The 21,937-nt window shown below is 35.9% G+C and overlaps 1 protein-coding gene across 1 annotated transcript in view; it reads right to left on the bottom strand.

Annotated features, from left to right (window-relative positions):
* Positions 1 to 1,030: 1,030 nt before the first annotated feature.
* HOOK1 (hook microtubule tethering protein 1) overlaps positions 1,031 to 21,937 on the bottom strand; it is a 64,811-nt gene continuing 43,904 nt past the window's right edge. Inside the window, exons 13-22 of the mRNA XM_043461171.1 lie at positions 18,916 to 19,003; positions 18,769 to 18,829; positions 17,034 to 17,174; positions 14,719 to 14,812; positions 12,879 to 12,913; positions 12,164 to 12,246; positions 11,433 to 11,533; positions 8,440 to 8,541; positions 6,503 to 6,571; positions 1,031 to 4,595 (exon numbers count right to left, since the gene is read on the bottom strand). Coding sequence (XP_043317106.1) covers positions 4,425 to 4,595; positions 6,503 to 6,571; positions 8,440 to 8,541; positions 11,433 to 11,533; positions 12,164 to 12,246; positions 12,879 to 12,913; positions 14,719 to 14,812; positions 17,034 to 17,174; positions 18,769 to 18,829; positions 18,916 to 19,003 — 945 coding nt within the window. The 3' untranslated portion in view covers positions 1,031 to 4,424. The remainder of the gene's footprint in view (positions 4,596 to 6,502; positions 6,572 to 8,439; positions 8,542 to 11,432; positions 11,534 to 12,163; positions 12,247 to 12,878; positions 12,914 to 14,718; positions 14,813 to 17,033; positions 17,175 to 18,768; positions 18,830 to 18,915; positions 19,004 to 21,937) is intronic.

Below are 21,937 nucleotides of genomic sequence, written 5' to 3'. Positions count from 1 at the left end.
CCTCCCCTTTCTCTCCCCTCCTGTGCAGCTCCACTGTGTTTAGTTGCTCAGTCATGTCTGACTCTTTGAGACCCATAGACTGTAGCCCGCCAGGCACCTCTGTCCATGGGGATTCTCCAGGCAAGAACACTGGTGTGGGTTTCCATACCCTCTTCCAGGGAATCTTCCCGACCCAGGAATCAAACCGGGGTCTTCCACGTTGCAGGGAGATTCTTTACCAACTGAGGTACCAGGGAAGCCAGAGATATCTAGAGTAGAACTGTCCAATAGGATTTTCTTTGATGATGGAAATGTTCTTAATCTGCACTGTCCCTCAGGCACATGGCATTCGAGATAAGGAGTGGAGGGGGAAGAACTAGGGAAAGCATGCCCTTTCTTTTACTAGGCACCCATCACTATTATTCACATCTCTTTGGCCAGAACATAGTTAAATGGCCCACCCAGTTTTACAAGGTAATCTGCTGTGCTGTGCCAAGTCGCGTCCGACTCTTTGTGACCCCACAGACTGCAGCCCTCCACAGGCTCCTCTGTCCATAGAATTTCCCAGGCAAGAAGACTGGAGTGGGTTGCCCTTTCCTCCTCCAGAAGATCTTCCTGATCCAGGGATCAAACCAGCACTCCTGCATTAACAGGCAGATTCTTTACCACTGCCCCTGGAAAGCCCCACAAAGGAATTTGGCAAGTAGTTAATCCATACCTCCTTCCCATGCCTCCCCAGGCAGATTCTTTACCACTGCCCCTGGAAAGCCCCACAAAGGAATTTGGCAAGTAGTTAATCCATACCTCCTTCCCATGCCTCCCCCTTGGTAAATGTAACAAGCTAAAGTATGGGGTTCTGTGACTAAAGAAAGAAGAGAGGAATGAATATTAAACGACAGTATCAGATTTGGAAAAAAAAAAAAATTCTAGAGTCCATGATAATGCAAATTGGGGACAAAAATGATACATCAAAAATCACTTTTACACATCTTCTCATTCACCAAAAAAATTCAAATGAAAAACAAAATTAGAATTAATGCAATTATTTTTTTCTTTACCAGTCTAAATATTTAAGTTTTTTATTTAAAGCAGCAAATAAATGTGCACTTGTACCCACTAAAAATACACATCAGACACAGAATCAGAAAGTTTATTTACTTAAAACATCTGACAACTATCATATTGGACAATCATTTATTTAAAATAATATCTTAAATACTTACAAAAATAAATCCAGTATCACTTCAATTTTTTAAGTGTCAAAGTCTTTGCCATAGAAAATAGAAAAGAACCTTTTACAAACTAAAAATTACATTTAAGATACATCAAGTTTAATAACTGCACACTATTTTCTTTTATGTTTGTGCTTTACAAATTTACTTCTTTGCAATGTACAGGTTCACAATATGAATGTATGCATAAAACCACATACACACATTTTTACATAGGAATGTTATTCATTAAATACACATACAGAGAACCTAACACAGATAATATTGTGGCCTAAAAGCCATCCCATAGGGCCAGAGGAGTAGAAACAGGTATAGAAGTAGAAGTATTATTTGACATTCAACTTAGCACTCCAGTTATCAAAGATGATGATATCTTAGCAAGGGATTCTCAGTTTAATGTTTCTAGACAAGACATTAATTCTTAATGTATCTTAAATCGTTAGTTCAACAGTCTTTCTTCATTGAAAAAATACAATGAATTTCAAATATTTTGCATTACGTTAAGCAGAGGATAAACACTGTCATATGTGTACACACTTTTATTTTAAAAAGGTAAAGGAATTATTAATCTTAGAGAAAATGCTGAAAATTAAAGATCCTTCCCAAAGTGGTTTTACTTTATAATCACTGGGACATTCACTTCCTTATCAAATAGATAAATGCTGAATTTCTCTTCCCTGGTAATATGCACTCAAGCCTCACAACACAAACATGTAAAAATCATGGTTCAAGATGAATATTTATAATGCTTTACCACCCACAGGGTGTCAATCTCACTATATTAACCAGATGTGGAAAAGACTCTCACTTCTGATCAGTTCCTGGATTTCCATATGATAATCACAATAATACAGAACTTTAAATTATGTTAGTAAGTTATTAGTATAAATACATATCGAGCATGTTAAATTCTATCAACTAGAAAAGTGATAAAACAAAATTTGCTTTCTCTCTATTTAGGAAAAAGAATCTAGTCTTACACCCTTATTTAGAAATTGCATGAATTATTTAGAAATTTCAAATATAATAACTGGAAAATTATAAGCAATTGAACTGTGAAAATTCTAATTTATTGAAGTTGATATTTTACAACAGATTTCATTAAAAGGGAGCCTGAAGAGCTTCTGAAATCTCAATTACAAGCAAGTAGTAAACACTAAAGGAGCAGATGTCTTACATTGACCAAAATATACCAAAATGCCATAATAACTGGAAAATTTTAATTAGCATGCTAAAATAGTTTCAAAGACATATTTCATTTCACTAAAAGTCACAGGCAAGCAGAGACTGTAAAAATATAGGAAAATGCAACCCAACAACATAATTGCACCAGTAAAGAACACCAAAATCTAAGAGGTAGTAAAAAGAAGTAACCCTGTTAAAACAAAATATCCTGGCAGATGCTCCCTAATCTCAGAGACCCAAATAGAGTATGAAATTCTTATATTTTCACTGATTAGAAACATTTACTGGTATAGAATCTAAAAACCAAGTATCTGAATAATACCATAAATGGAACAATACTCGTAATTTAAAAAAAAAAAAAAAAGGCTAAGAGGCTAAGAATAAAATCTTTACCAGAGGTCTATAAGCCTACCAAGTCTGGCCTACTCTGGCCAGTTTCTGCAAAGTTCTACTGAAATACAACCACACCTATTTTATTTACATATTGTGTATGGCTGCTGCTTTTATACTTTCAGCTGAGATGAATATTTGCAAAAGATCATATGGCCCACAAACATTTACTGAAATATCGACCATCTGTCCCTTTATGGAAAGTTTGCTGACCCCTGGTCTAGACATGTGCTGATCGGTATTGTAACTGTTGAACAGTTCTGGTAAAATTAACTGTGAATGTCACAACACAAGGTATTCAACTAAAAGGAATGTAAGACGCTGCTTACATCACAATTCAATTCCTTTTCATATTTGATATCGTCCTAACATTTTTTTTTTTTCATTTTTCTTCTAACATTGAGTATTTCCAGACTTTTATAAAAAGATTTAGTACTGTACTGTCCAACAGAGGTTTCTGCATTTTATATCTGCACTGTCCAGTACTGTAGCCACTAGCCACATGTGACTATTGAGCACTTGAAATGTGTCTAGTGCAACCAAGGACCTGAATTTTTAATTTTAATCAATTTGCCACATGTGGCTTTTGGTTACATTATTGGACAGCACAGATTTTACTCAAATTAAAATTCTAAAGTGTGACTCTTAAAAATGACTAAAAATAATGGAGTAACACCTTTGAGAAAAAGAGCTTTGGGCAGAAAAGAACTAAATATGATAAACTCAGCCCAAGACAGGTTTCTTAATTAGTAAACAAGGTAAAACTTATTCCAAATTGACCCTTCACTGTATACTCTCTTTTCAGTGAAGAGGTAAACTACTCTTTTTTTTTTTTTTTTTAGTAGAAGCCCTCTAATTGCTTAAAAACAATAATAATTTTATGCTTAAAAGCAATAATAATTGTAATCTTCATTAATTATATTAAAATAGTGTGGGCATGTCACACAAAGTATATTTTTCAGCTTGCCTCCCATCAGAAAGTCATCTCTTAAAGTCCAAAGTCCATACCCTTAACATTTCAACCATACTATACAGAAGCCTTTGTTTATAGTAGGTACATATGAGAACTATGACCTTGTCTAAATCTGCAACATTTCCAAATAGTCACTTCTACTATGGAGAAGTCATTTCAATACAGTCAAATCTTCCAAATGTTATTTTCCACTACATGATAAAAATATACCCATTCAATGACAGAAAGGGGTCAGAGGTAATATCTGTGTATTTTTGTCAAAAAATATAACTCTTGTATAGTTCTCCATGTGCCTACCTGTCCACTATTTTTATATGGACCAGAACAGTAGTTTTAAATTGCATATAACTGATAACACATTGCAAATTAGTTACTGCTACAACTGAGAACATTAAAATATACAAAGTCAATTTGAAATAATATAATACTCTCCAAAGACAAATGTTTGAGATGTTTACCTTATTATATCTTCCAATTATTCACACGTCCTCCCCCAGATAGCTACTTCCAAATTCTGTTTCCATATTAATCTGGCAAGATTAATTGCATACATTTGATTTTTAAAAAGCTGCTATCCAGAAACATACACTTCTTTTCAACCTTGCAGTTAGTTGACAGATACAAAATATTTTAAGGGCACTTCTGTTTATGTGTTCTTTTGCAGTTTAATCAGCTGTCGCAGCAGGAACTTTAACAGAGAGATTTCTTCTGGTGCTGGTGATGTGCCGCTGCTGTGCTAGAAAAGACCGGGCGGGAGCACAGGCCCCCGTGTCTTTGCAAGCACCACTGCTGCTCACAAGTCTAGATTCCATCCCCAATTTCTGGAATGCTAGACTCTGAACAAAAATAAACAAACAACATGACTATTTAGAGTTTGCAAAGTGCTTTCCACCTATACAAAGTCATTTAATCCTCAAAACAATCCTCTAAAGCGGGTGTTTTCCTCACTTTATTTATAGAGAAAAATAAGAGTTCAGAAGCTAATCTGCACGTGATAATACCCATTAAGATAGGAGAAAACCAGGGCATAAAACCCAGTTTCTCTATTTTAATCCATTACATTTGAAATCTTTAAAAACAATAGCTTAAAATAATGTCCTAGAATTAAGCTTAATTATAACAACAACAACAAAAATTCCAAGCAAATGTTCATGTCGGGCCATTATTCCAGCCACTGTGAGCAGACACAGCACAAGAGAATAGCTCAGGTCAATGGTTCTTGAAATGTGGCCTGTGGATTAACACCTGCACCACTGGGAATTTAAAAGTGCGAATTATACTTATGGATTCTACCTAGACTGACTAAGAACCTCTGCAGGTAAGTCCAATAGTGTATTTTAACAAGTCTTCTGATGCATGCTGAAGTTTGAGAACCATAGAATACTTCAAATTTACTATGGTCTAGTTGTAAATCTGTAAATGACAAATTACTGTAGTCGTGGGCTGTTGTGTTCCTTACTAAGGAAAGTCATTACTCCTCTCTCAACTAGACCACATACCACAGTTACAGCTTCAGTAGTAACCAGTACATAGTGTTACCACAAGTGTTAGTCACTCAGTCGTGCCCGACTCTTTGCGACCCCATGGACTGCAGCCCACCAGGCTCCTCTGTCCATGAGATTTTCCAGGAAAGGATACTGGAGTGGGTTGCCATTTAAATGCTCAAAAAACACAGGCTGAGAAATGACTAAATAATGCATTATTTGGCTCTAGTATCTTCGCTAATTTATTATGTGTCAAGAGGCCACAGAGCAACAAGGAAAATAATAAATTGTCTCTGATCTTAACTAGGATGGATAACTCATGAGGGAAGGTGCTGGGAACATCTACACAATTTCTTTCCAGGTCTTGCTAAATTAAGGCAGACTTTATCAAACAGAGGAGGGAGGGAAAGAATACAGACAAAAAGTACAATGGCATGAGAGAAGAAGGCATGTTTGAGGAAGGATAACCAGTTCCACGTGATGAAGTACAGGGTTCACAGGTGGAGAGTCCAAAATTCTCTCATACTATCTATAAATACACAGATACACAGTAGCTAAGGTCGATAATGGCTATGTTATCATCTATGCTAGCTGGTTAGAATACCCAAAAGAACCATATACATCAAGAAATGCTACTCTTGAAAACATCCCACTAAGGATGACAAAATAAAATGCGTTTCAAATTATTTTATACTATTTTCTTTGTTAGGACAGACAGACAATTCTTGAAGAGCAGTGTCTGGACTACAAAAAATAAATACAATAAAGGACATACTGAGATCAGCTTTACGGATATTAAATGCTGAGCACTAGTAACACTTAATTTTGCATTATACAGATATTTGTATTTCCACAGAAACCCTTTATGAAGAACATATTAACTGCTTTAGCTCAAATGAGGCAATTTTAAAAATGTTTATGAATTGCACGAATGCTTCATGTACATTAATTTAAAGGTTGCCGGGTAATGAAATCGATTTAGTGGTTTTGAAAAAGTCAGAATCAACTAAAGACATTAAAATAAAATATAAAGTAAATCTGGATTATGACCAGTTTTTTTTTTTTTTTTAATAAAAGAGCATACGACAAAATACCTGAGTGCGACACACAGTCAGGGTAACTGTTCAATTATGCATAAACGTGAACATGTACTAACTTGTACAAGTTCTAATTTGTACTAATTCCTTCCACAGTTCATGGTCAAAATGTTTGATCAGCATGGTTCAGGACATCTAATCACTGGCTAAATTTCAACTCACCTTATTATACCAGGCAGAAACAATGAGTTTTTCTTCATAATCACGGAATTTTGCTACTTTACATTCACTCTGGAAAAAGATACAAGGGCTATTTAAAATCCCAGAAATAAACCCAAACTGCTAAAAATGGATACTTTTTTCATTATGCTTATGACCAAGAGAATGTGAATAATGTGCTGGGAGGCACATACAGCAGACAAAATGTAAAGCTGACTCAGGAACAGTACATGCCCAACCCCTTTAGGAAAGAGTAAGACTGACTAATAAAATCTAGGAACTTTACTAGGAGAACTGGTATTGAACAATAACAACAAAAACTGAGTGATTCTATCTAGAGAAAAAAGTAACCACTGGCTTCAGTGACAAAACAGAGCTGCACCTGTGGAGGAGTCAAAACTAAGGAGAAAAGGGATGCAGGGAAAAACAACCCAAAAAATCTTTTAAAATTTCCTGTAAAGCTTAAGCCTCAATTGCTCTGTCTCAGTCCTTGGTGACTGTATACTAGACTGGCTGTGGCCCTATCTGTGTGCCACCCTAGAGACTGACATTCATTTCTTAATTATTCTGGTACAGTGGATTTTGTAATTTTGTTGAGCACCAGATATAGCTGACTCACATAAAATGTTATAATCTAAAACATCTGAATGTTCCTACAGATGCTCATGAAACAAAAAGCGTACAGGAAACAAAGGAGATAAGATGCTCTTCTGGATCACATGCACTCCAGAACTGCCCAAGGAGGATGCAGATAGACTAACCTCTGCTATAAACACTAGCTTTCTCCTCTTTACTTCTGCAGTGTGTATACAGATATGCATCCATAAATTACAAGTCCATATGCAGGGTCTTAACTGAAGACTTCCTCAGAGCCCTGTATTAGAGGCGCAGTTTTATCATCACAGCTGTTAGGGAGCAGCATGTCAAGCAACGACACTGGTGTACCTGCTCATTGGCTTTCACTGGGACGTGAATAATCAGAGTGACTTAGAGTTCAGCAATCATTCAGTTCAAGTCCCATTATTTTACAGATGAAGAGACTGATGATCAGAGAGGAAGGTGATAACTTTAACACACATTAACACTAAAGCTGTAACCTTGGCCTCTGATTTGTGTGATACTGAATGCCGCAGTACAGAGATATAAGATACAGCCCCTGTCCTCAAGACACTCTAACACACGTCACAAAGAAAGGTGCTATTATGGAATGAATTCATGAGTTCAAAGTACATGGAGTCACTATGGAGAGATCACTAACTGTGCCTGAGACATACATGGAGAGCTTTATAAAAGAGGAGATATTGAAACTGGATCCTGAAGAAGGAAGAGTTATTTCTCCTGAGAGATACCTCTATCCAGTACTTTTTACAATGCCTGACATGGCCTGGACAAGCATTTATAGCAAGTGCCACCATAAGGCTGGTGTACATGCAGGATATTAAAGTCTTCAAGACTTTAAATATTTTTACCACACTCTAACGGCTCAGAAATAACGTGAAGAAAATGATGAATATACTTCCCTAAAACACAACCTTCCTAGTTGACTTACAGGGAGAAGAAAAGGGAAGAAGAATCTGGTTAACTGAGTACAGTACCTGTTTAAAAAGATAAGCTTTGTTTCTTTTTTTTTTAAAAGTCAACTCTCATCCATCCTTTGACATTTTAAAAGGAGCATGATAGCAGAACTCTACTAGAAAGAAGGACGGTCTATATGACTGGCTGTTACAGACGGAGAGACATACAACGCGGCGGGGCACACAGGCTTGGAAAGGCCCGCCTCGTGGGCCAGTGAGATGCTCTGTCATAACCACACTGAGGGCTGAAGTGTGCTACTCTCCTAAGTTCTTGTGAAACTTGGTCATTAATGGAAAACGCTGGCAGCAGTTAATTATCAGGATTATACAGAATTAAGAGGAGATGTATGAATATGGAAATTTTACCTCCAGAATCTCAATTCTTCTCTCTTTCTCTGCCAACTGCTTTCTAAGTAGCATTATTTCAGCTGATGCTGGATTTAATTTGGGATCTAAAGTTTTTATTACCTGTTTAAAGGAAAAAAACCAAATCTCTTATGTTTACTTTGTCAAATACTGAAATATGAACACAGTCTATAAAATCAGTGTAAATAAAGTGAAACATTATCCAGAAAGTGATCCGAGTTAACTGTAGCTTATTTTATAGTCTAACTTGAATAATAAATAACATTCTAAAGAAATTCAATATTAAAAATATGAAGATACATATTCCCAAATCAAATTTCCTTTCTTCAAGACACAGCACTCAGAAATAGTTACTTAGCTTTATAAAGCTTTGAGCACTCAAGCCTTGAAATAACCCTTTTAAACATTTATCTGACTTAGATAAATTAAAAAATTTTTTTAAAGTTTAAATCAATTCAATAATTATACAATCTGCTGAATGTACATGGTTAAGAGTAACAGAAATTTCTTAGCAATAATCTTTTTTATCACCATTATCTAGTTAAATGTAATTCAATACATAAGATCAATATAATAGACATTGATGATTTTGTGTGTAAATTCTAGAGTACTCAATTATATCTATGTAAATTACTATAAGTTGAGTAAAAACAGTTTGACCAGATGTTGCTCAGAGTGAACCAACTAGGCGGTCACCTAGTTTACAAGGTGGTTTCCTACTATGGCGGGAAATCAACTCAGAAATATCAGGTGTAAATTACAAGCAAAAACAAGTTTCCAATAATAAGGTCATCTGTTTGATCTAATTACAAAACTATTTTAAAGGATTTAAAATTTACTGAAATTCCAATACTTTGGCCACCTGATGCAAAGAACTGACTCACTGGAAAAGACCCTGATGCTGGGAAAGACTGAAGGCAGGAGAAGGGGACGACAGAGGATGAGATGGTTGGATGGCATCACTGACTTGATGGACATGAGTTTGAGCAAGCTCCAAGAGTTGGTGATGGACAGGGAAGCCTGCTGTGCTGTAGTCCATGGGGTTGCAAAGAGTTGGACACGACTAAGCAATTGAACTGAAAATTTAATGAATTCAGAAAATTTCATCTATGTTTACAGAAGTTACGGAAAACAAGACTAGAAGGTAATATCCCTAAAAATTACTGTGGTTCATTCAAAACAATTTAATAAGCACTAAATGCGGCAGGCACTATGGCAGATGGGACTACAACAGTTCACCAGAGTCAGGGGACACTCCCATATGAAGTACACATTATAAAAGTAGACATATTAGTGTTTAAATCACAATTTAATTACAAAGAACACATAAGAGTTTATTGCCTCTAAGTGCTAAAAGTATGGTTATGACTTTTTTATATTTTCTGAGTTTCCTATTATATACACATGGTACTACTTTAACCTCTGCCCTGAAGTAGCATAAGGGGAAAAAACAAAATCATATTTACCAAAAAAGAAGCTGTTTTTTAAATGACAATATTTGATGATGGCAAGAACATGGGATTCATTGTCACTGCTTTGTCTAAGTAGTTATAATACTTTTGGAATATCATTTCCAGCATCTTAACAATGTTCTTATACTTTGACCTAATAATTTTGTTTGATAGATAAACCTAGGATTGAGATTAAGACAATAAACCAAAATAAGGGGGAAAACTTTCTATATAAATATGCTCTCTGTAGCCTTATTTTTAGGAGCAAAAAAGAAAAAGACATGGAAACAAAATTTTCCCAACAATAGGACGTCGACTAGGTAAACTATGACACATCTACTCAACTGAAAGAATATCACCTAGCAAGTCTTTTATTTTGTAGTCTGCTTCATATACAAAGTGTCTTCTTTGCTGCTGCATTCCCAGTACTTAGCATAACATTAAATATTAAATTACATCTATATAACATGAGAACATCAAGTTTAAAAATACAAACCATATGATCACAACTCATATGTTTTATGATCATACAAACTAAGTGTGTGTCTGTATTATGGTAAACAATCACAGAGATAATAGGCATTGAAAAAAATGCACTGTTAAGAAAATATACCAAAAAGTTATGAGCAGTTGTCTCTGGGAACCTTACAATATATTTTCACCGAAAGCATTTATACTTTTGTAAAGGAGACACTGAACTGTGGCAGTCTGCCTGGATGTTTCACAAGCCTACCTCCCTAGAAGTTGGGAGCAGCCATATGCCTGAGTTCTGCCCAATGAAATGAGAGGAAAGTGGTTTACACCTGATCCATTGAGTATCTCCCATGAAATCTTGGCTGTCTTCCCCAATACACAGTTGGACAATGTCCAGTGAGTCTGAGAACTCCATACTGAAGAAGGCAGAGCCTCCATCAGCTTGGGACTCTGCATGATTGCGTGGAGTAGAGCCCCTCCTGTACTGATCAAGAAGTAAACCTTTACCTTGTTAAGCCTTGAGGTCATGGGGTTTACCTGCTGCTGCAGGTACAATAACATTCTTTGAAAATACTTATAGTTAATGAAGAATATATATTCATGGAAATAAAAGATTTTATGAAAACAGTACTTACAAATATTTAAGAAAAAGTATGAAATAAGGAAAAGAATAGTCTGGTGGACAGTAGACAAGTCTTTAGTTGTCTAATACAGACAATGCTAAAACAATTTAAACAAGTTTTCAAAACAGCAAATGTTAATTGTAAGAGCTAAAGATTACATTACTTACAGTAGTCATTTTCTCCAGTGAGGTTACTACAACATTTAAACTGTCCCTATGAAGTCATGTGCAGTTATTGCACCTGTTTCTATTTACTGAATAAAAGAAGAGAATTTTATGCAGAGCCTTAAAATACTGCTAATATGTCTGCCCTGGAAATAGGGACCTGACTGGCAAGGCAGGGTGGTAAGGAGCAAAGCAATGTGACATAGATCCATGAAGGTGGGTATGGATCCCATTAGAACCCAAGTCACAAAGACTAAAATGCTGGAAGACAAGCCACTCACATTTCTTGCTTTCTCTAAGTACATTTTGTATCTTTCCTCCATTGCTTTCATATCTTCATCTTTCTTCTGAAGAGCAGCTTCAAGCTCATTGATCTTTTGTACTATTGTTGAAAAAAAAAAAGAGACACGACCAATTTGAAATACTCCCTCCTCACATAAAAAGATTACATGTATTTTCTAAAGACTGATAAAGAGAAATATTTTATTCCTTCTTTATAGTGATTTCTTCTCTAAAACTTTTGAACTACACACAAGACATCTCTGTTCATTCTGTATTATTTTTTCTTAAAAATATCAATAATCTGCATTACCAAGCTATGTTTCTCCTTTCTAGCAAGTATTTCAATGAGCAAATATAGCTTATAATTTAAGCACAACCATCACAAAATAAAATGTTCTTTCTACATATTTGAAGTTCATTTTAAACTGATTACAAATTTTATTTACACTTCCATATTACTAATTCTATTACATTTTACAATGTTTGATACTCCTATATATCATTCAGTTTATTTTGTAGATTTACTTTTTGCTATAAGATATACTCATTTATTAATTACTTAAATCACTGAAAATTATTAATGATTTTTATTTGCAACGTATTTATCTTTGCATTGCCCAAAGACTAATATGCACAGTTCTAGCATCCTTCAACTAAAAAGGTATTTTTTTGTTTTTTTTTAAGGCAAGTCTTTAGATAAAGTCTGATTCAGGTTTTTACAGATACCTACCATTCTGGTTTACATCTGGCTGGAGGTCTTCAATGAGCTCTTGTTTCTTCTGTAGTTCTTCGTGGACCTCTGTTAGTTTTTCCCTAAGTAATGGAAAGAGCATGGAGGTTTGGAGTCAAAGAGACCTAAGAATGAAAACTGGTTTCTGCCATATCACATTTGTGGACTATGGACAAGTCACTTTCTGATCCATAGTTTCCTCATCTGTGAAATGGTAATAATACCTGGCAAGTATTCTAAGGGTTGGTTGTGAGGATGTAAACTGCCTGACACATGGTGAATGGCAAAAATTGTAGTTTTTTTCCCCCGGCCACCCTAACTTACCTAAGAAAGTTAAAATAAATATTTCACAGGTTAAACACCCCACACTGCCTGGCAGGCTACAGTCCGTGGGGTCACAAAGAGTTGGACATGACTGAGAGACTAACACTTTCACTTTTCCTTTCCACATAATCTAGTTATGATAATTGTCTATTTTGTAAATTCTTCAAATGACACTAGCAATTGAAAAATGTAGGAGTTCGGGATCGTGAGCAGGCAGGTTGATTCTTTTACCATGTTTTTCTTTTCACATTTTGGTGACAGTGCTGAACATCCAGTTGCATCAGGGTTTTTATTTTTTATAATAAACAAAATCAGAAAATGGTATTAATAACCTTTTACAATAAAATCCTTCCCCTCTCACATTTGAAATGAAGTTATCAGTTTTACTTACATATGAGCTTCCAACTTCTGCTTTAGTTTGCTGGACTATAAAAATTAGAAAAAGTTGCTGTAAGATAACTATTGTGACACAGGGAAGTCTTCCAGACATCAAAATCTCTTTACCTCCTTTTGAAGATGGATTATATAAAATAACAAATGTTTTAAAAACTTTTATTTCTAATAACATACTTTCAAAACATAAAATTTTAGGTACATTTTTACTTCAAAGAAGAAAGGAAAGAGAACAGAAAATTAAATTAGGCATAGTGCAAGAGTAGAACGAAAAATGCTCTGTATTTCTAAATATAATGAAAGTAAAATTTGAAGTGGAAGAAAAATAGCAAATGCAAGCTGAATGTGATATATTGAGGAGTATCAAACATTTAAACATCTAAAGAATTATCCATCTAAAATATAAAATTTAAGATTTTAGACCTTCACTGAAGAACAGACTTAAAAAACTAAATTATCTTTCTAATAAAACCTTACCGTTGAATGCAAGCACTTCTAATATTAACATCAAAATGAAGCAACTGGATTTCGTTTAAAAAATTTTTTTTAAAACACAAAATTTCCTCTTTAAAAGAACAGGAATTTAAGTGGCAATAGTAGTTCGGTATCATCTACCAAATAGACAGAAAAGTTTACAATATATAATCTGAAATGTATTTTTGATACCAATAATTTTTGTGGTTGTTTTTGGCTGAACCACACAGCATGCAGGGTCTTAATTTCCTGACCAGGAACCGAACCTGTGCCCTTTAGTGGAAACATGGAGTCTTAACCATTGGACCACCAGGAAAGCTCTCCAATAATTTTTTTATAGTGATAAATTTTAAATCTTTAAAACACTATGGTCCAAAATGTACTATCCCAAAATGATCCCACTTTAAAAATATTCTCTACTGTGGCTTAAAAATATTTGTATTAGAGAAGTACGATACCGTATATATGCACATATGAGATGCCGCCATGCATGAGACGATTTCTATTTTCCAAGCCCCCAGGGAAGAAAGAGAAAATCATATAAAGCACATAAAAGACAGAAAGGAAACTCAACTCTTTCAATCTGCCTTTTCATCTTATTTACTCTCACTCCATAGATTTCTCCCCCATCAATACAGGTATGTCACCTAACATTCTATCCAGTCAAAACCTATCTAACACACCCTATCTTTTTGTTGTTGTTTTAGTTAAACACATTCTTCCTCAATTATTACTTCTTCTTCTCTCTGCACAGACATCAAACTAGGGAAACACTGCTATATCTACTCAGTTACACTGTTTGATCTCTTTTAGGTTCTCTGATCTCTATACCCTCATAATTATTGACCATAAAACCATTAGAAATGGCAAGGCCATGAGTCTGTATGAAAGGAGGGAAGAATTAAGGGGAAATGTACTTTAAGACTGCTTTTAAATTTCTATCCTTTGGAGGCTGGTGTGACCTACTATTTCCAGAGTAGTCTTTTGGCAGAAATCACTTTCTCACTCTCTCTTTTCCTCAATTCTGACTGCTAATTACTCTTATTAGGGTTTTACTCAAGCCAGTCCTGTAGGGATCCCAGCACTACTGTGAAGGTTCAATTGTAGCATGCTATCAATCAGGAATTACATAAATCTAAGCGGTGGCTGTTGAAGAACAGCAGAGACAAATCACTTTCCAATCCATATTACTGATTTATAGGCTCCAAACTGGCAAAGTCACTGCATCTGTTATGCATATATATACGGTATTTAAGGGTACCCCCAATGATAAGGGTATTATTTTCAAATATAAGATTAATTTGGGCATCAGGACCAATTAGAGAGAGTTCACACAGAAGTATCATAATTTTTAAGTTACTTACACTTTCGCCTTCAGACTTGGAGCCTTGTTCTTGTAAAGACTTCTGGAGGTCCTCAATCTGCTGCTGCAACTCTCGGATTTGCTCTTTGCTCAGCCTATTATAAGATGGGTTACACGTGTTTATTTGTACTGAAAGCCAAAGTAGTGAAGGATTCCTGCATGTGTGCTAAGTTGCTTCAGTCAAGTACAACTCCTTGTCTGCCAGGCTCCTCTGTCTACTGGGATTCTCCAGGCAAGAATACTGGAGACAGTTGCCATGCTCCCGCCCAGGTGATCTTCCCCACCCAGGGATCAAACCCACACCTCCTGCATTGCAGGAGGATTCTTTACCTGCTGAGCCTCCAGGGAAGCCAGGTGCATTTATGCAATTTAACTCACAGAGTATGCATTTAATAGCAACAACCAAAGCTGAACAACTACCTGTGGCTAGATATATGTTATAGTAAACTACTTTCAAGGAAATATCCTTTAAAAAAAGATATTTTTATCCTAAAAACATATATGTCCACATTTAAAAGTTTAAGGTACTTAATGAGTCAGTGGCAAAAGCATGACATTTCTGCAGTGAACTCACTGGAATAAAAATGATAAAACTAGCTCAGTTTTCCTTCAGTTGTATTTTTAATGAATGGAGACTAGGTTTCCGTTTCTTGTTTCAGATTTCACAGGGTATTGCAAGAAAAGGCAGGCCACCATTTTCCAACCATTCCTTCATGACTTGAGAGACGGGCACTAGCAAGTAGTGAAGCCTTTTAACTTGGCAAATCTCATTCTTTAAAACCCTGCTTAGTCATTACCTCTACTGAAGCTACCAGTAAGACAGTATCTGTCTTTCTCCTCATATACATGACAAAACACCCCCTGCTCACTATACTACTACATTTTTCCATTGTTATATATATTACATAACGTAATAATTACCTATTCACATGTCTATCTTCCTATATTAAAAGCTAAAACTTAGCATCTCCAGTGCTGATACTGAATTATATAAATTAGCAATATTTAATGGTCTCTTCGGGTTTCCCTCGTGGCTCAGCTGGTAAAGAATCCGCCTGCAATGCAGGAGACCTGGGTTCGATCCCTGAGTTGGGAAGATCCCCTGGAGTAGGGAAAGGCTACCCACTCCCGTATTCTGGCCTGGAGAATTCCATGGACTGTATAGCCCACGGGGTCACAAAGAGTCGGACACGACTGAGTGAATTTCACTTTCAATAGTCTCTTCAGGAAGCTAAAATGCTATTTTTCTTTTAACTACAGTTGATGTAATAGTACACGTACAAGTTGACAGACAAAGTTCAAGTGTCAAAAATTCCTAGTGATCTCTCAGATCCAATAAAGGTATGTCAAACAAATCCAAATACTTTTATTGCCAGTATGCTATTTGTAAGACGCAGGATAGCAATAGTGGTAACAGCACAGACTCTGAAGTCTGATTGACAGAAGGTTCAAATGCAGGATCCAGAACTCACTGGCTGTGTGATATGAGCAAGTTTCTTAATGTCCTTGCACCCTCCGTTTCCTTGTTCATAAAATGAGATGATCATAGTTACTACTTCATAGAGTTATTGTAAGAATTTATGAATTAATATCAAAAAGAGCTTAGAAGCTCACTGGTAAGCACCACATGTTGTTGTTGTAGTATAGTCACTACATCGAGTCTGACTCTTTGTGACCCCATGAAATGTGGCCCTGCCAGGCTCCTCTGTTTATGAGATTTCCAAGGGATCTTCCCGACCCAAGGTTCAAATCCACATCTCCCACATTGGCAGGTGGGTTCTTTACCAATGAGCCACCAGGAAAGCCCAAGCACCACATAAACATTATTTTTTAAAAATATTTATAACTTTTAAGCACCTCACTGGTATCAAATAAATACACCATTTCTTTTAAACACATTATCTGTAATCTTCATTACAACCTGCAAATAGGTGCCATCTGCAACTTATATCTGAGGATACTAAGTGTGAATTTAAGTAAACACCCAGTTAAGTAAAGGTGGCATTCAAATTTGATTCCATAATCTATGTACCATCTGTGCATGGGACTGCAGTTGAAACCCAGATTGCCATTTATTCATTTGTTAAATTTTCTGTCATTTTTGAAGATATATGAATGAAATTCAAGAGTAAGCAAACTACTTAACAAAGTCTGCTAGGAATAATGGGTAGTGAGAGATGAAAAACCAAAAACTGAAACTCCCACAAATCCTAATTATTTGAACTACAATGACATCTTCCACTTCTGTGAATCAAGACTCTGAGGTTAGGCAGTTGAATGGCGATGGTCATCGTTATGAAGGAGGGCATCAGTCACCTCTGCTCCGTCTCCAGTTCATTCATCTTGCGGTGCTTCTGTTCCAGCTGCTCCTGAAGCTCCTCAATACGCTCATTCTCAGTACCTTCCTGCTGTAATCGAAGCATCTTATTTTCATGTTGCAGTCGAATGAACACCTCCCTGAGGTTAAAAATCAAAATTTCTTTTTAAATTTTTTAAATATAAGAGTTTAAAAAATTCTTTAGCTTTTACAAAAGAACATTTCTATCTACTCAACAGCTGTCATTTTGAAATGTTACTAAAGCCTTCTAGAAGTTTTTATTTTAAAAAAAATGTACACTGTAAGACTATGTCTCAAAAAACAAATAGTAAATTTTTAAAGGCACAAGATTACAGATCAATAAATGTTTATTATGCACTCTCTAAGAGATAATATGAATCATTTTTCTTTGATAATTTAGAAACTATTCACATTAAAGTAATATACAGCACATCCTTAGAAGACATATGAAGAAAAAGCAATAGATTTAAGAAATTACAGTCTGCCTAAAATTTTTAAATATACTTTTATGCTAATGACTGTCTTTAGAATTTGGTTTCTAGAAAAAATTTTATTAAATGTATATATTTTTTTTAATGCAAATGATAGGAATGGTGTTAAATGAAAAATAATGCTGCTGCCCTCCTAAATTCCATTACCCAAAAGCAACTAATTTCAATTAATCTCAATTTCTGTTCTTCTGAATGCCAGCATGATAACTTTAAAAATATAGGCTCATAGGGCTACTTTTAAATGATTAATATCACTGGATATTACTAACTAAAAAGTACAAGTTAGGTTCCAGCCCAGCTTGTATGGAGCTCTATCTTAACAGCAAAAAACTGAACAAAGTGAAAATCAACAACTTATAAAAACTATGAAAAATGCAAGAATTCAGACACAAAAGGCCACATATTGTATGGTTCCATAAATATGAAATGTCCATAATAAGCAAATCCACAAAGATAAAGAGTAGATTTCTGGTTACCTGGAGCTGGCATTGGAGGGGAGGCAGGAATGGGTATTTTTGGGGGAGGATGAAAATGTTCCAGAATTAGATAGCAATGATGGTTGCACAATTTCTGTGACTACACTAAAAAGTACCAGACTGCCCATTTGTAAATGCATGAATTATATCTCAGTAATAAAGAGTAGGATTTGAAGTAATTAATAACTAAAACTGTTGCCACAAAAAGGAAAAGAAGACCATAAAAATACCAGAAAAGTCAAATAACCAGAAGTAAACACAGCAGTAAAATACCAAAATAAAAGTTGGGTCAAGAGGAACCTCTAAAACGTGTATTTCAACTCTAGCTTACATTGTCCTGCAATTGACAGATCATCTCCTACTTTCTTCCACTGCTGGGAATTGAAAACTATGTATTAAAAAGGGTTTCTAGAGTTTAAGAAAGGAAATTCCTGTCCATTAACTAACAGTCATTTAAAAATGATACCAAAGAGTTTAAGGATAGAAAAATAAGTTCTACCCAATAAAGGCCATATTACAAAGAACCAGAATATGTTATTCAGCTAAAAGTGAAATTTTATTTCTGGTAAATTTTTAAACTGGCATAGTAGCAATAACAGCATGATTTGGAAAGTATAAGCAGATGAGACGAGGTATTTTCAAGCTCTATGATTCATAAAATGAAAATAAAGACAGAAAATTATGAAAAGAAGAATTCACATTTCTAATATTAAGTATGGGTTGTCAATTGATAAAAACAAATTTACCTATATTCCACTGGCATAATCTCGGCAGCAAGATTCTCATAACTTTTTGTAGAAGATGCATCTAAACAATATCAGCAACAAAAAAATAGATTAACATCTCATTATATCTACCATTAAAAAACCTTTTCTAAATGCAACAAAATCCACCTGCTTGGTTTAGGTGATCCTGTTGTACTTGTGAACATCGGAGCTCTTCATTTGTTTCTTTCAGAGTGTCACGCTGTTCTATTAGTCTCTAAAAAAGAATTATTTATATAAGCAAAATATTTAATTCTGTTCAAAGGCAATGTACTTTATAATTAAGATCATTTATCTTAATATGTTAATTTGATAATTGTTCCCTACTTAGTTAAAAATGACAATGTTTTAGTTTTAATGCTAAGGGGTAACTTTCTCTTGTGTAAATCACATAAATAACAAGATTTTATAGAACACAAAGCTTGTGATTTTCCCAGTAGATAGCTTACCTTTGAGCCAAATGAATGTAATTATACAACAGAGTACAAAAATGTAACTGGAGAGTAATAAAAGCTCGTGGACTTTGGAGGCAAACACAGCACGGCTTGAATTCAGTTTTACTATTTCCAGTTGTATTATTTAAGGCAAGCTACTGACTCTTTGCCTTTAGATCTTTATCATCAAAACAGGGACACTGATTCATAAGCCCCTGAAAGGTGTTCTGAGTAGTGAATGAGAAGTTTGTCTAATATCTAGAACACAGTCTGGTGTGTAAGAGACGCAAGAGACTTGTTATTTCCTTCAATTACTGTAAACAGCATACTGGAAGTATGAATCTGTGGAAAAACACTATCTCCCAGGGATAGTATGCTAGAACTTCATGTCATTAGCTATTTTACTTTACTGGACTGGATGCCGGACTAGATAAAGCACAAACTGGAATCAAGATTGCCATGAGAAATATTAATAACTTCAGATATGCAGATGACACTAACGTTGTGGCAGAAAACGAAGAGGAACTAAAGAGCCTCTTCATGAAGGTGAAAGGGGAGAGTGAAAAAGCTGGCTTAAAATTCTACATTCAAAGGTCGAAGATTCTGGCATCCAGTCCCATCACTTCATGCAAATAGATGGGGGAATAATGGAAACAAGGACAGACTTTATCTTCTCAGGCTCCAAAATCACTGCAGATGGTGACTGCAGCCATTAAAACTAAAAGATGCTTGCTCCCTGGAAGAAAAGCTATAACAAACCTAAACAGCATATTAAAAAGCAGAGACCAAGGCTTCCCCAAAGGAGGGACTTTGGTGAATGGTGTGTACATCCCTGACCTGTCTGAAGATGTATCTGCTGCCTTGGAGGATATGCAAAATCAAGTGAAAGCCATGTCTAATGAACTGTTGTTATAGTAATCTTGATCATACTGCTTTGTGGGCCCTGCTTCCTACAATGCCTTGTGAATTTTGTAACCCAGAGGTTGACAGCATTCTCTCATGTGGGTGGCAGGAGGGCTAAGGTACAATATCTCAATAAATGATGCTCGTTATGGAAACTAAGAGCATCAAGATGGGGGAATGAAGAAGGAATTCATAGGGCCTGGACTCCATCTCAGGCCTGTCTGTGCTGATCGTGCGCGGCCACCTCTCCAGTGGACTCTGAACTCTGTGCTTAGCGCCTGTGGGAATGACAATGGAAGGATAAGACCCCCCTCTGGGCAGGGGAATCTTGAAGCAGAGAAAACAGACACTAATCACCCCTGCCTCCGGACACTATCTATCAGAATGTAAGCACAGGCTTATCAGTTATTAACTACTTGGAATGTAACTGCGGGCTTATTGATTATTGACTGTTTGAACACATAACACGTGAATGATGGGGTTATTGTAGTTGTATTTACCCTTCCTTTGTTTATGTAAGTCTCAAGGGAATTGGGGTAGTGGGTTTGGTAGTATAAAAGATTTTCACAAATGCTGGTCGGGGTCCTTGGCTAAGAGGAGACTCTGCCTTGGGCCCGCCGGTGTAATAAACTGCACTCCACTAAAAAAAAATAAATAAATAAAAAAATAAAAAGCAGAGACATTATTTTACTGACAAAGGTCCATATAGTCACAGCTATGGTTTTTCCAGAGGTCATGTATGGTTTTGACAGTTGGACGATAAAGAAAGTTGAGTGCCGAAGAATTGATGCTTTTGAACTGCAGTGTTGGAGAAAACTCTTGAGAGTCCCTTGGACTGGAAGGAGATCAAACCAGTCAATCCTAAAGGAAATCAGGTCGGAATATTCATTGGAAGGACTGATGCCGAAGCTGAAGCTCCAATACTATGATGTGAAGAACTGACTCACTGGAAAAGACCCAGATCCTGGGAAATAATGAAGGCAGGAGGAGAAGGGGACAACAGAGGATGAGATGGTTGGATGGCATCACTGACTCGATGGACGTAAGTTTGAGCAAGCTTCAGGAGTTGGTGACGGACAGGGAAGCCTGGTGTGCTACAGTGCATGGGGTCGCTAAAAGGTGTACACGACCAAGCCACTGAACTGAACTCATTTTATTTTACAGCTGACAGTCAATGACAAATTTCTACACTCTGGAAAAAAGGCTCAGGTTTAAATGATTTTTCCAGAACCTGAAAAGTAACATAAAATTGTATTTTAAATTTTAAATGTTACTATATTTCAGATCAATAAATAAAACCCTATTAGGTCCATTATGTGGCTCAAATCAACAGTAAATTGGTAACTGATTCCAAGGGTCCTTAGGCCAGCGTGTACAGATGCTCTAGGGATCTCTGAACACGGTAAATTATAACTACAGTCAGGCATCAGGACCCCTGTAAATCTGCTCCTTCATAAATGCAATGTGAACACTAGCAATTTGTCAAAATCAACTTTTCAAAAAGTATGAAGATTAATCAAAGGTCTGCCATATCTGAGGAACACTTATTAAAGAAAATGTGCTAAACCTCAGAACATGAGCTTTTTGTTCTTTTAACTATCCTGATTACTATCACCCTCTCCCCAACCCTGGAGTAGCCTTGAGTAGCTTTGAAAAGCAGAGGTTACCACCACCTGGAGGGGCTGACTAGCTATGAAACTCTTCTTAAAAAGCCCCATGCTTCGAAAACTATCACTATTTGATGTGTCCGGCAGCACCTTGGAGAAATCCCAATCATGCTTTTCATTATTTGAGCTAATTTGGTGCTTGCTGTG

This window comes from Cervus canadensis, chromosome 2, assembly GCF_019320065.1.
Source record: "Cervus canadensis isolate Bull #8, Minnesota chromosome 2, ASM1932006v1, whole genome shotgun sequence".
Lineage (NCBI taxonomy): Eukaryota > Metazoa > Chordata > Mammalia > Artiodactyla > Cervidae > Cervus > Cervus canadensis.
This window is presented reverse-complemented; position numbering and strand designations above follow the sequence as displayed.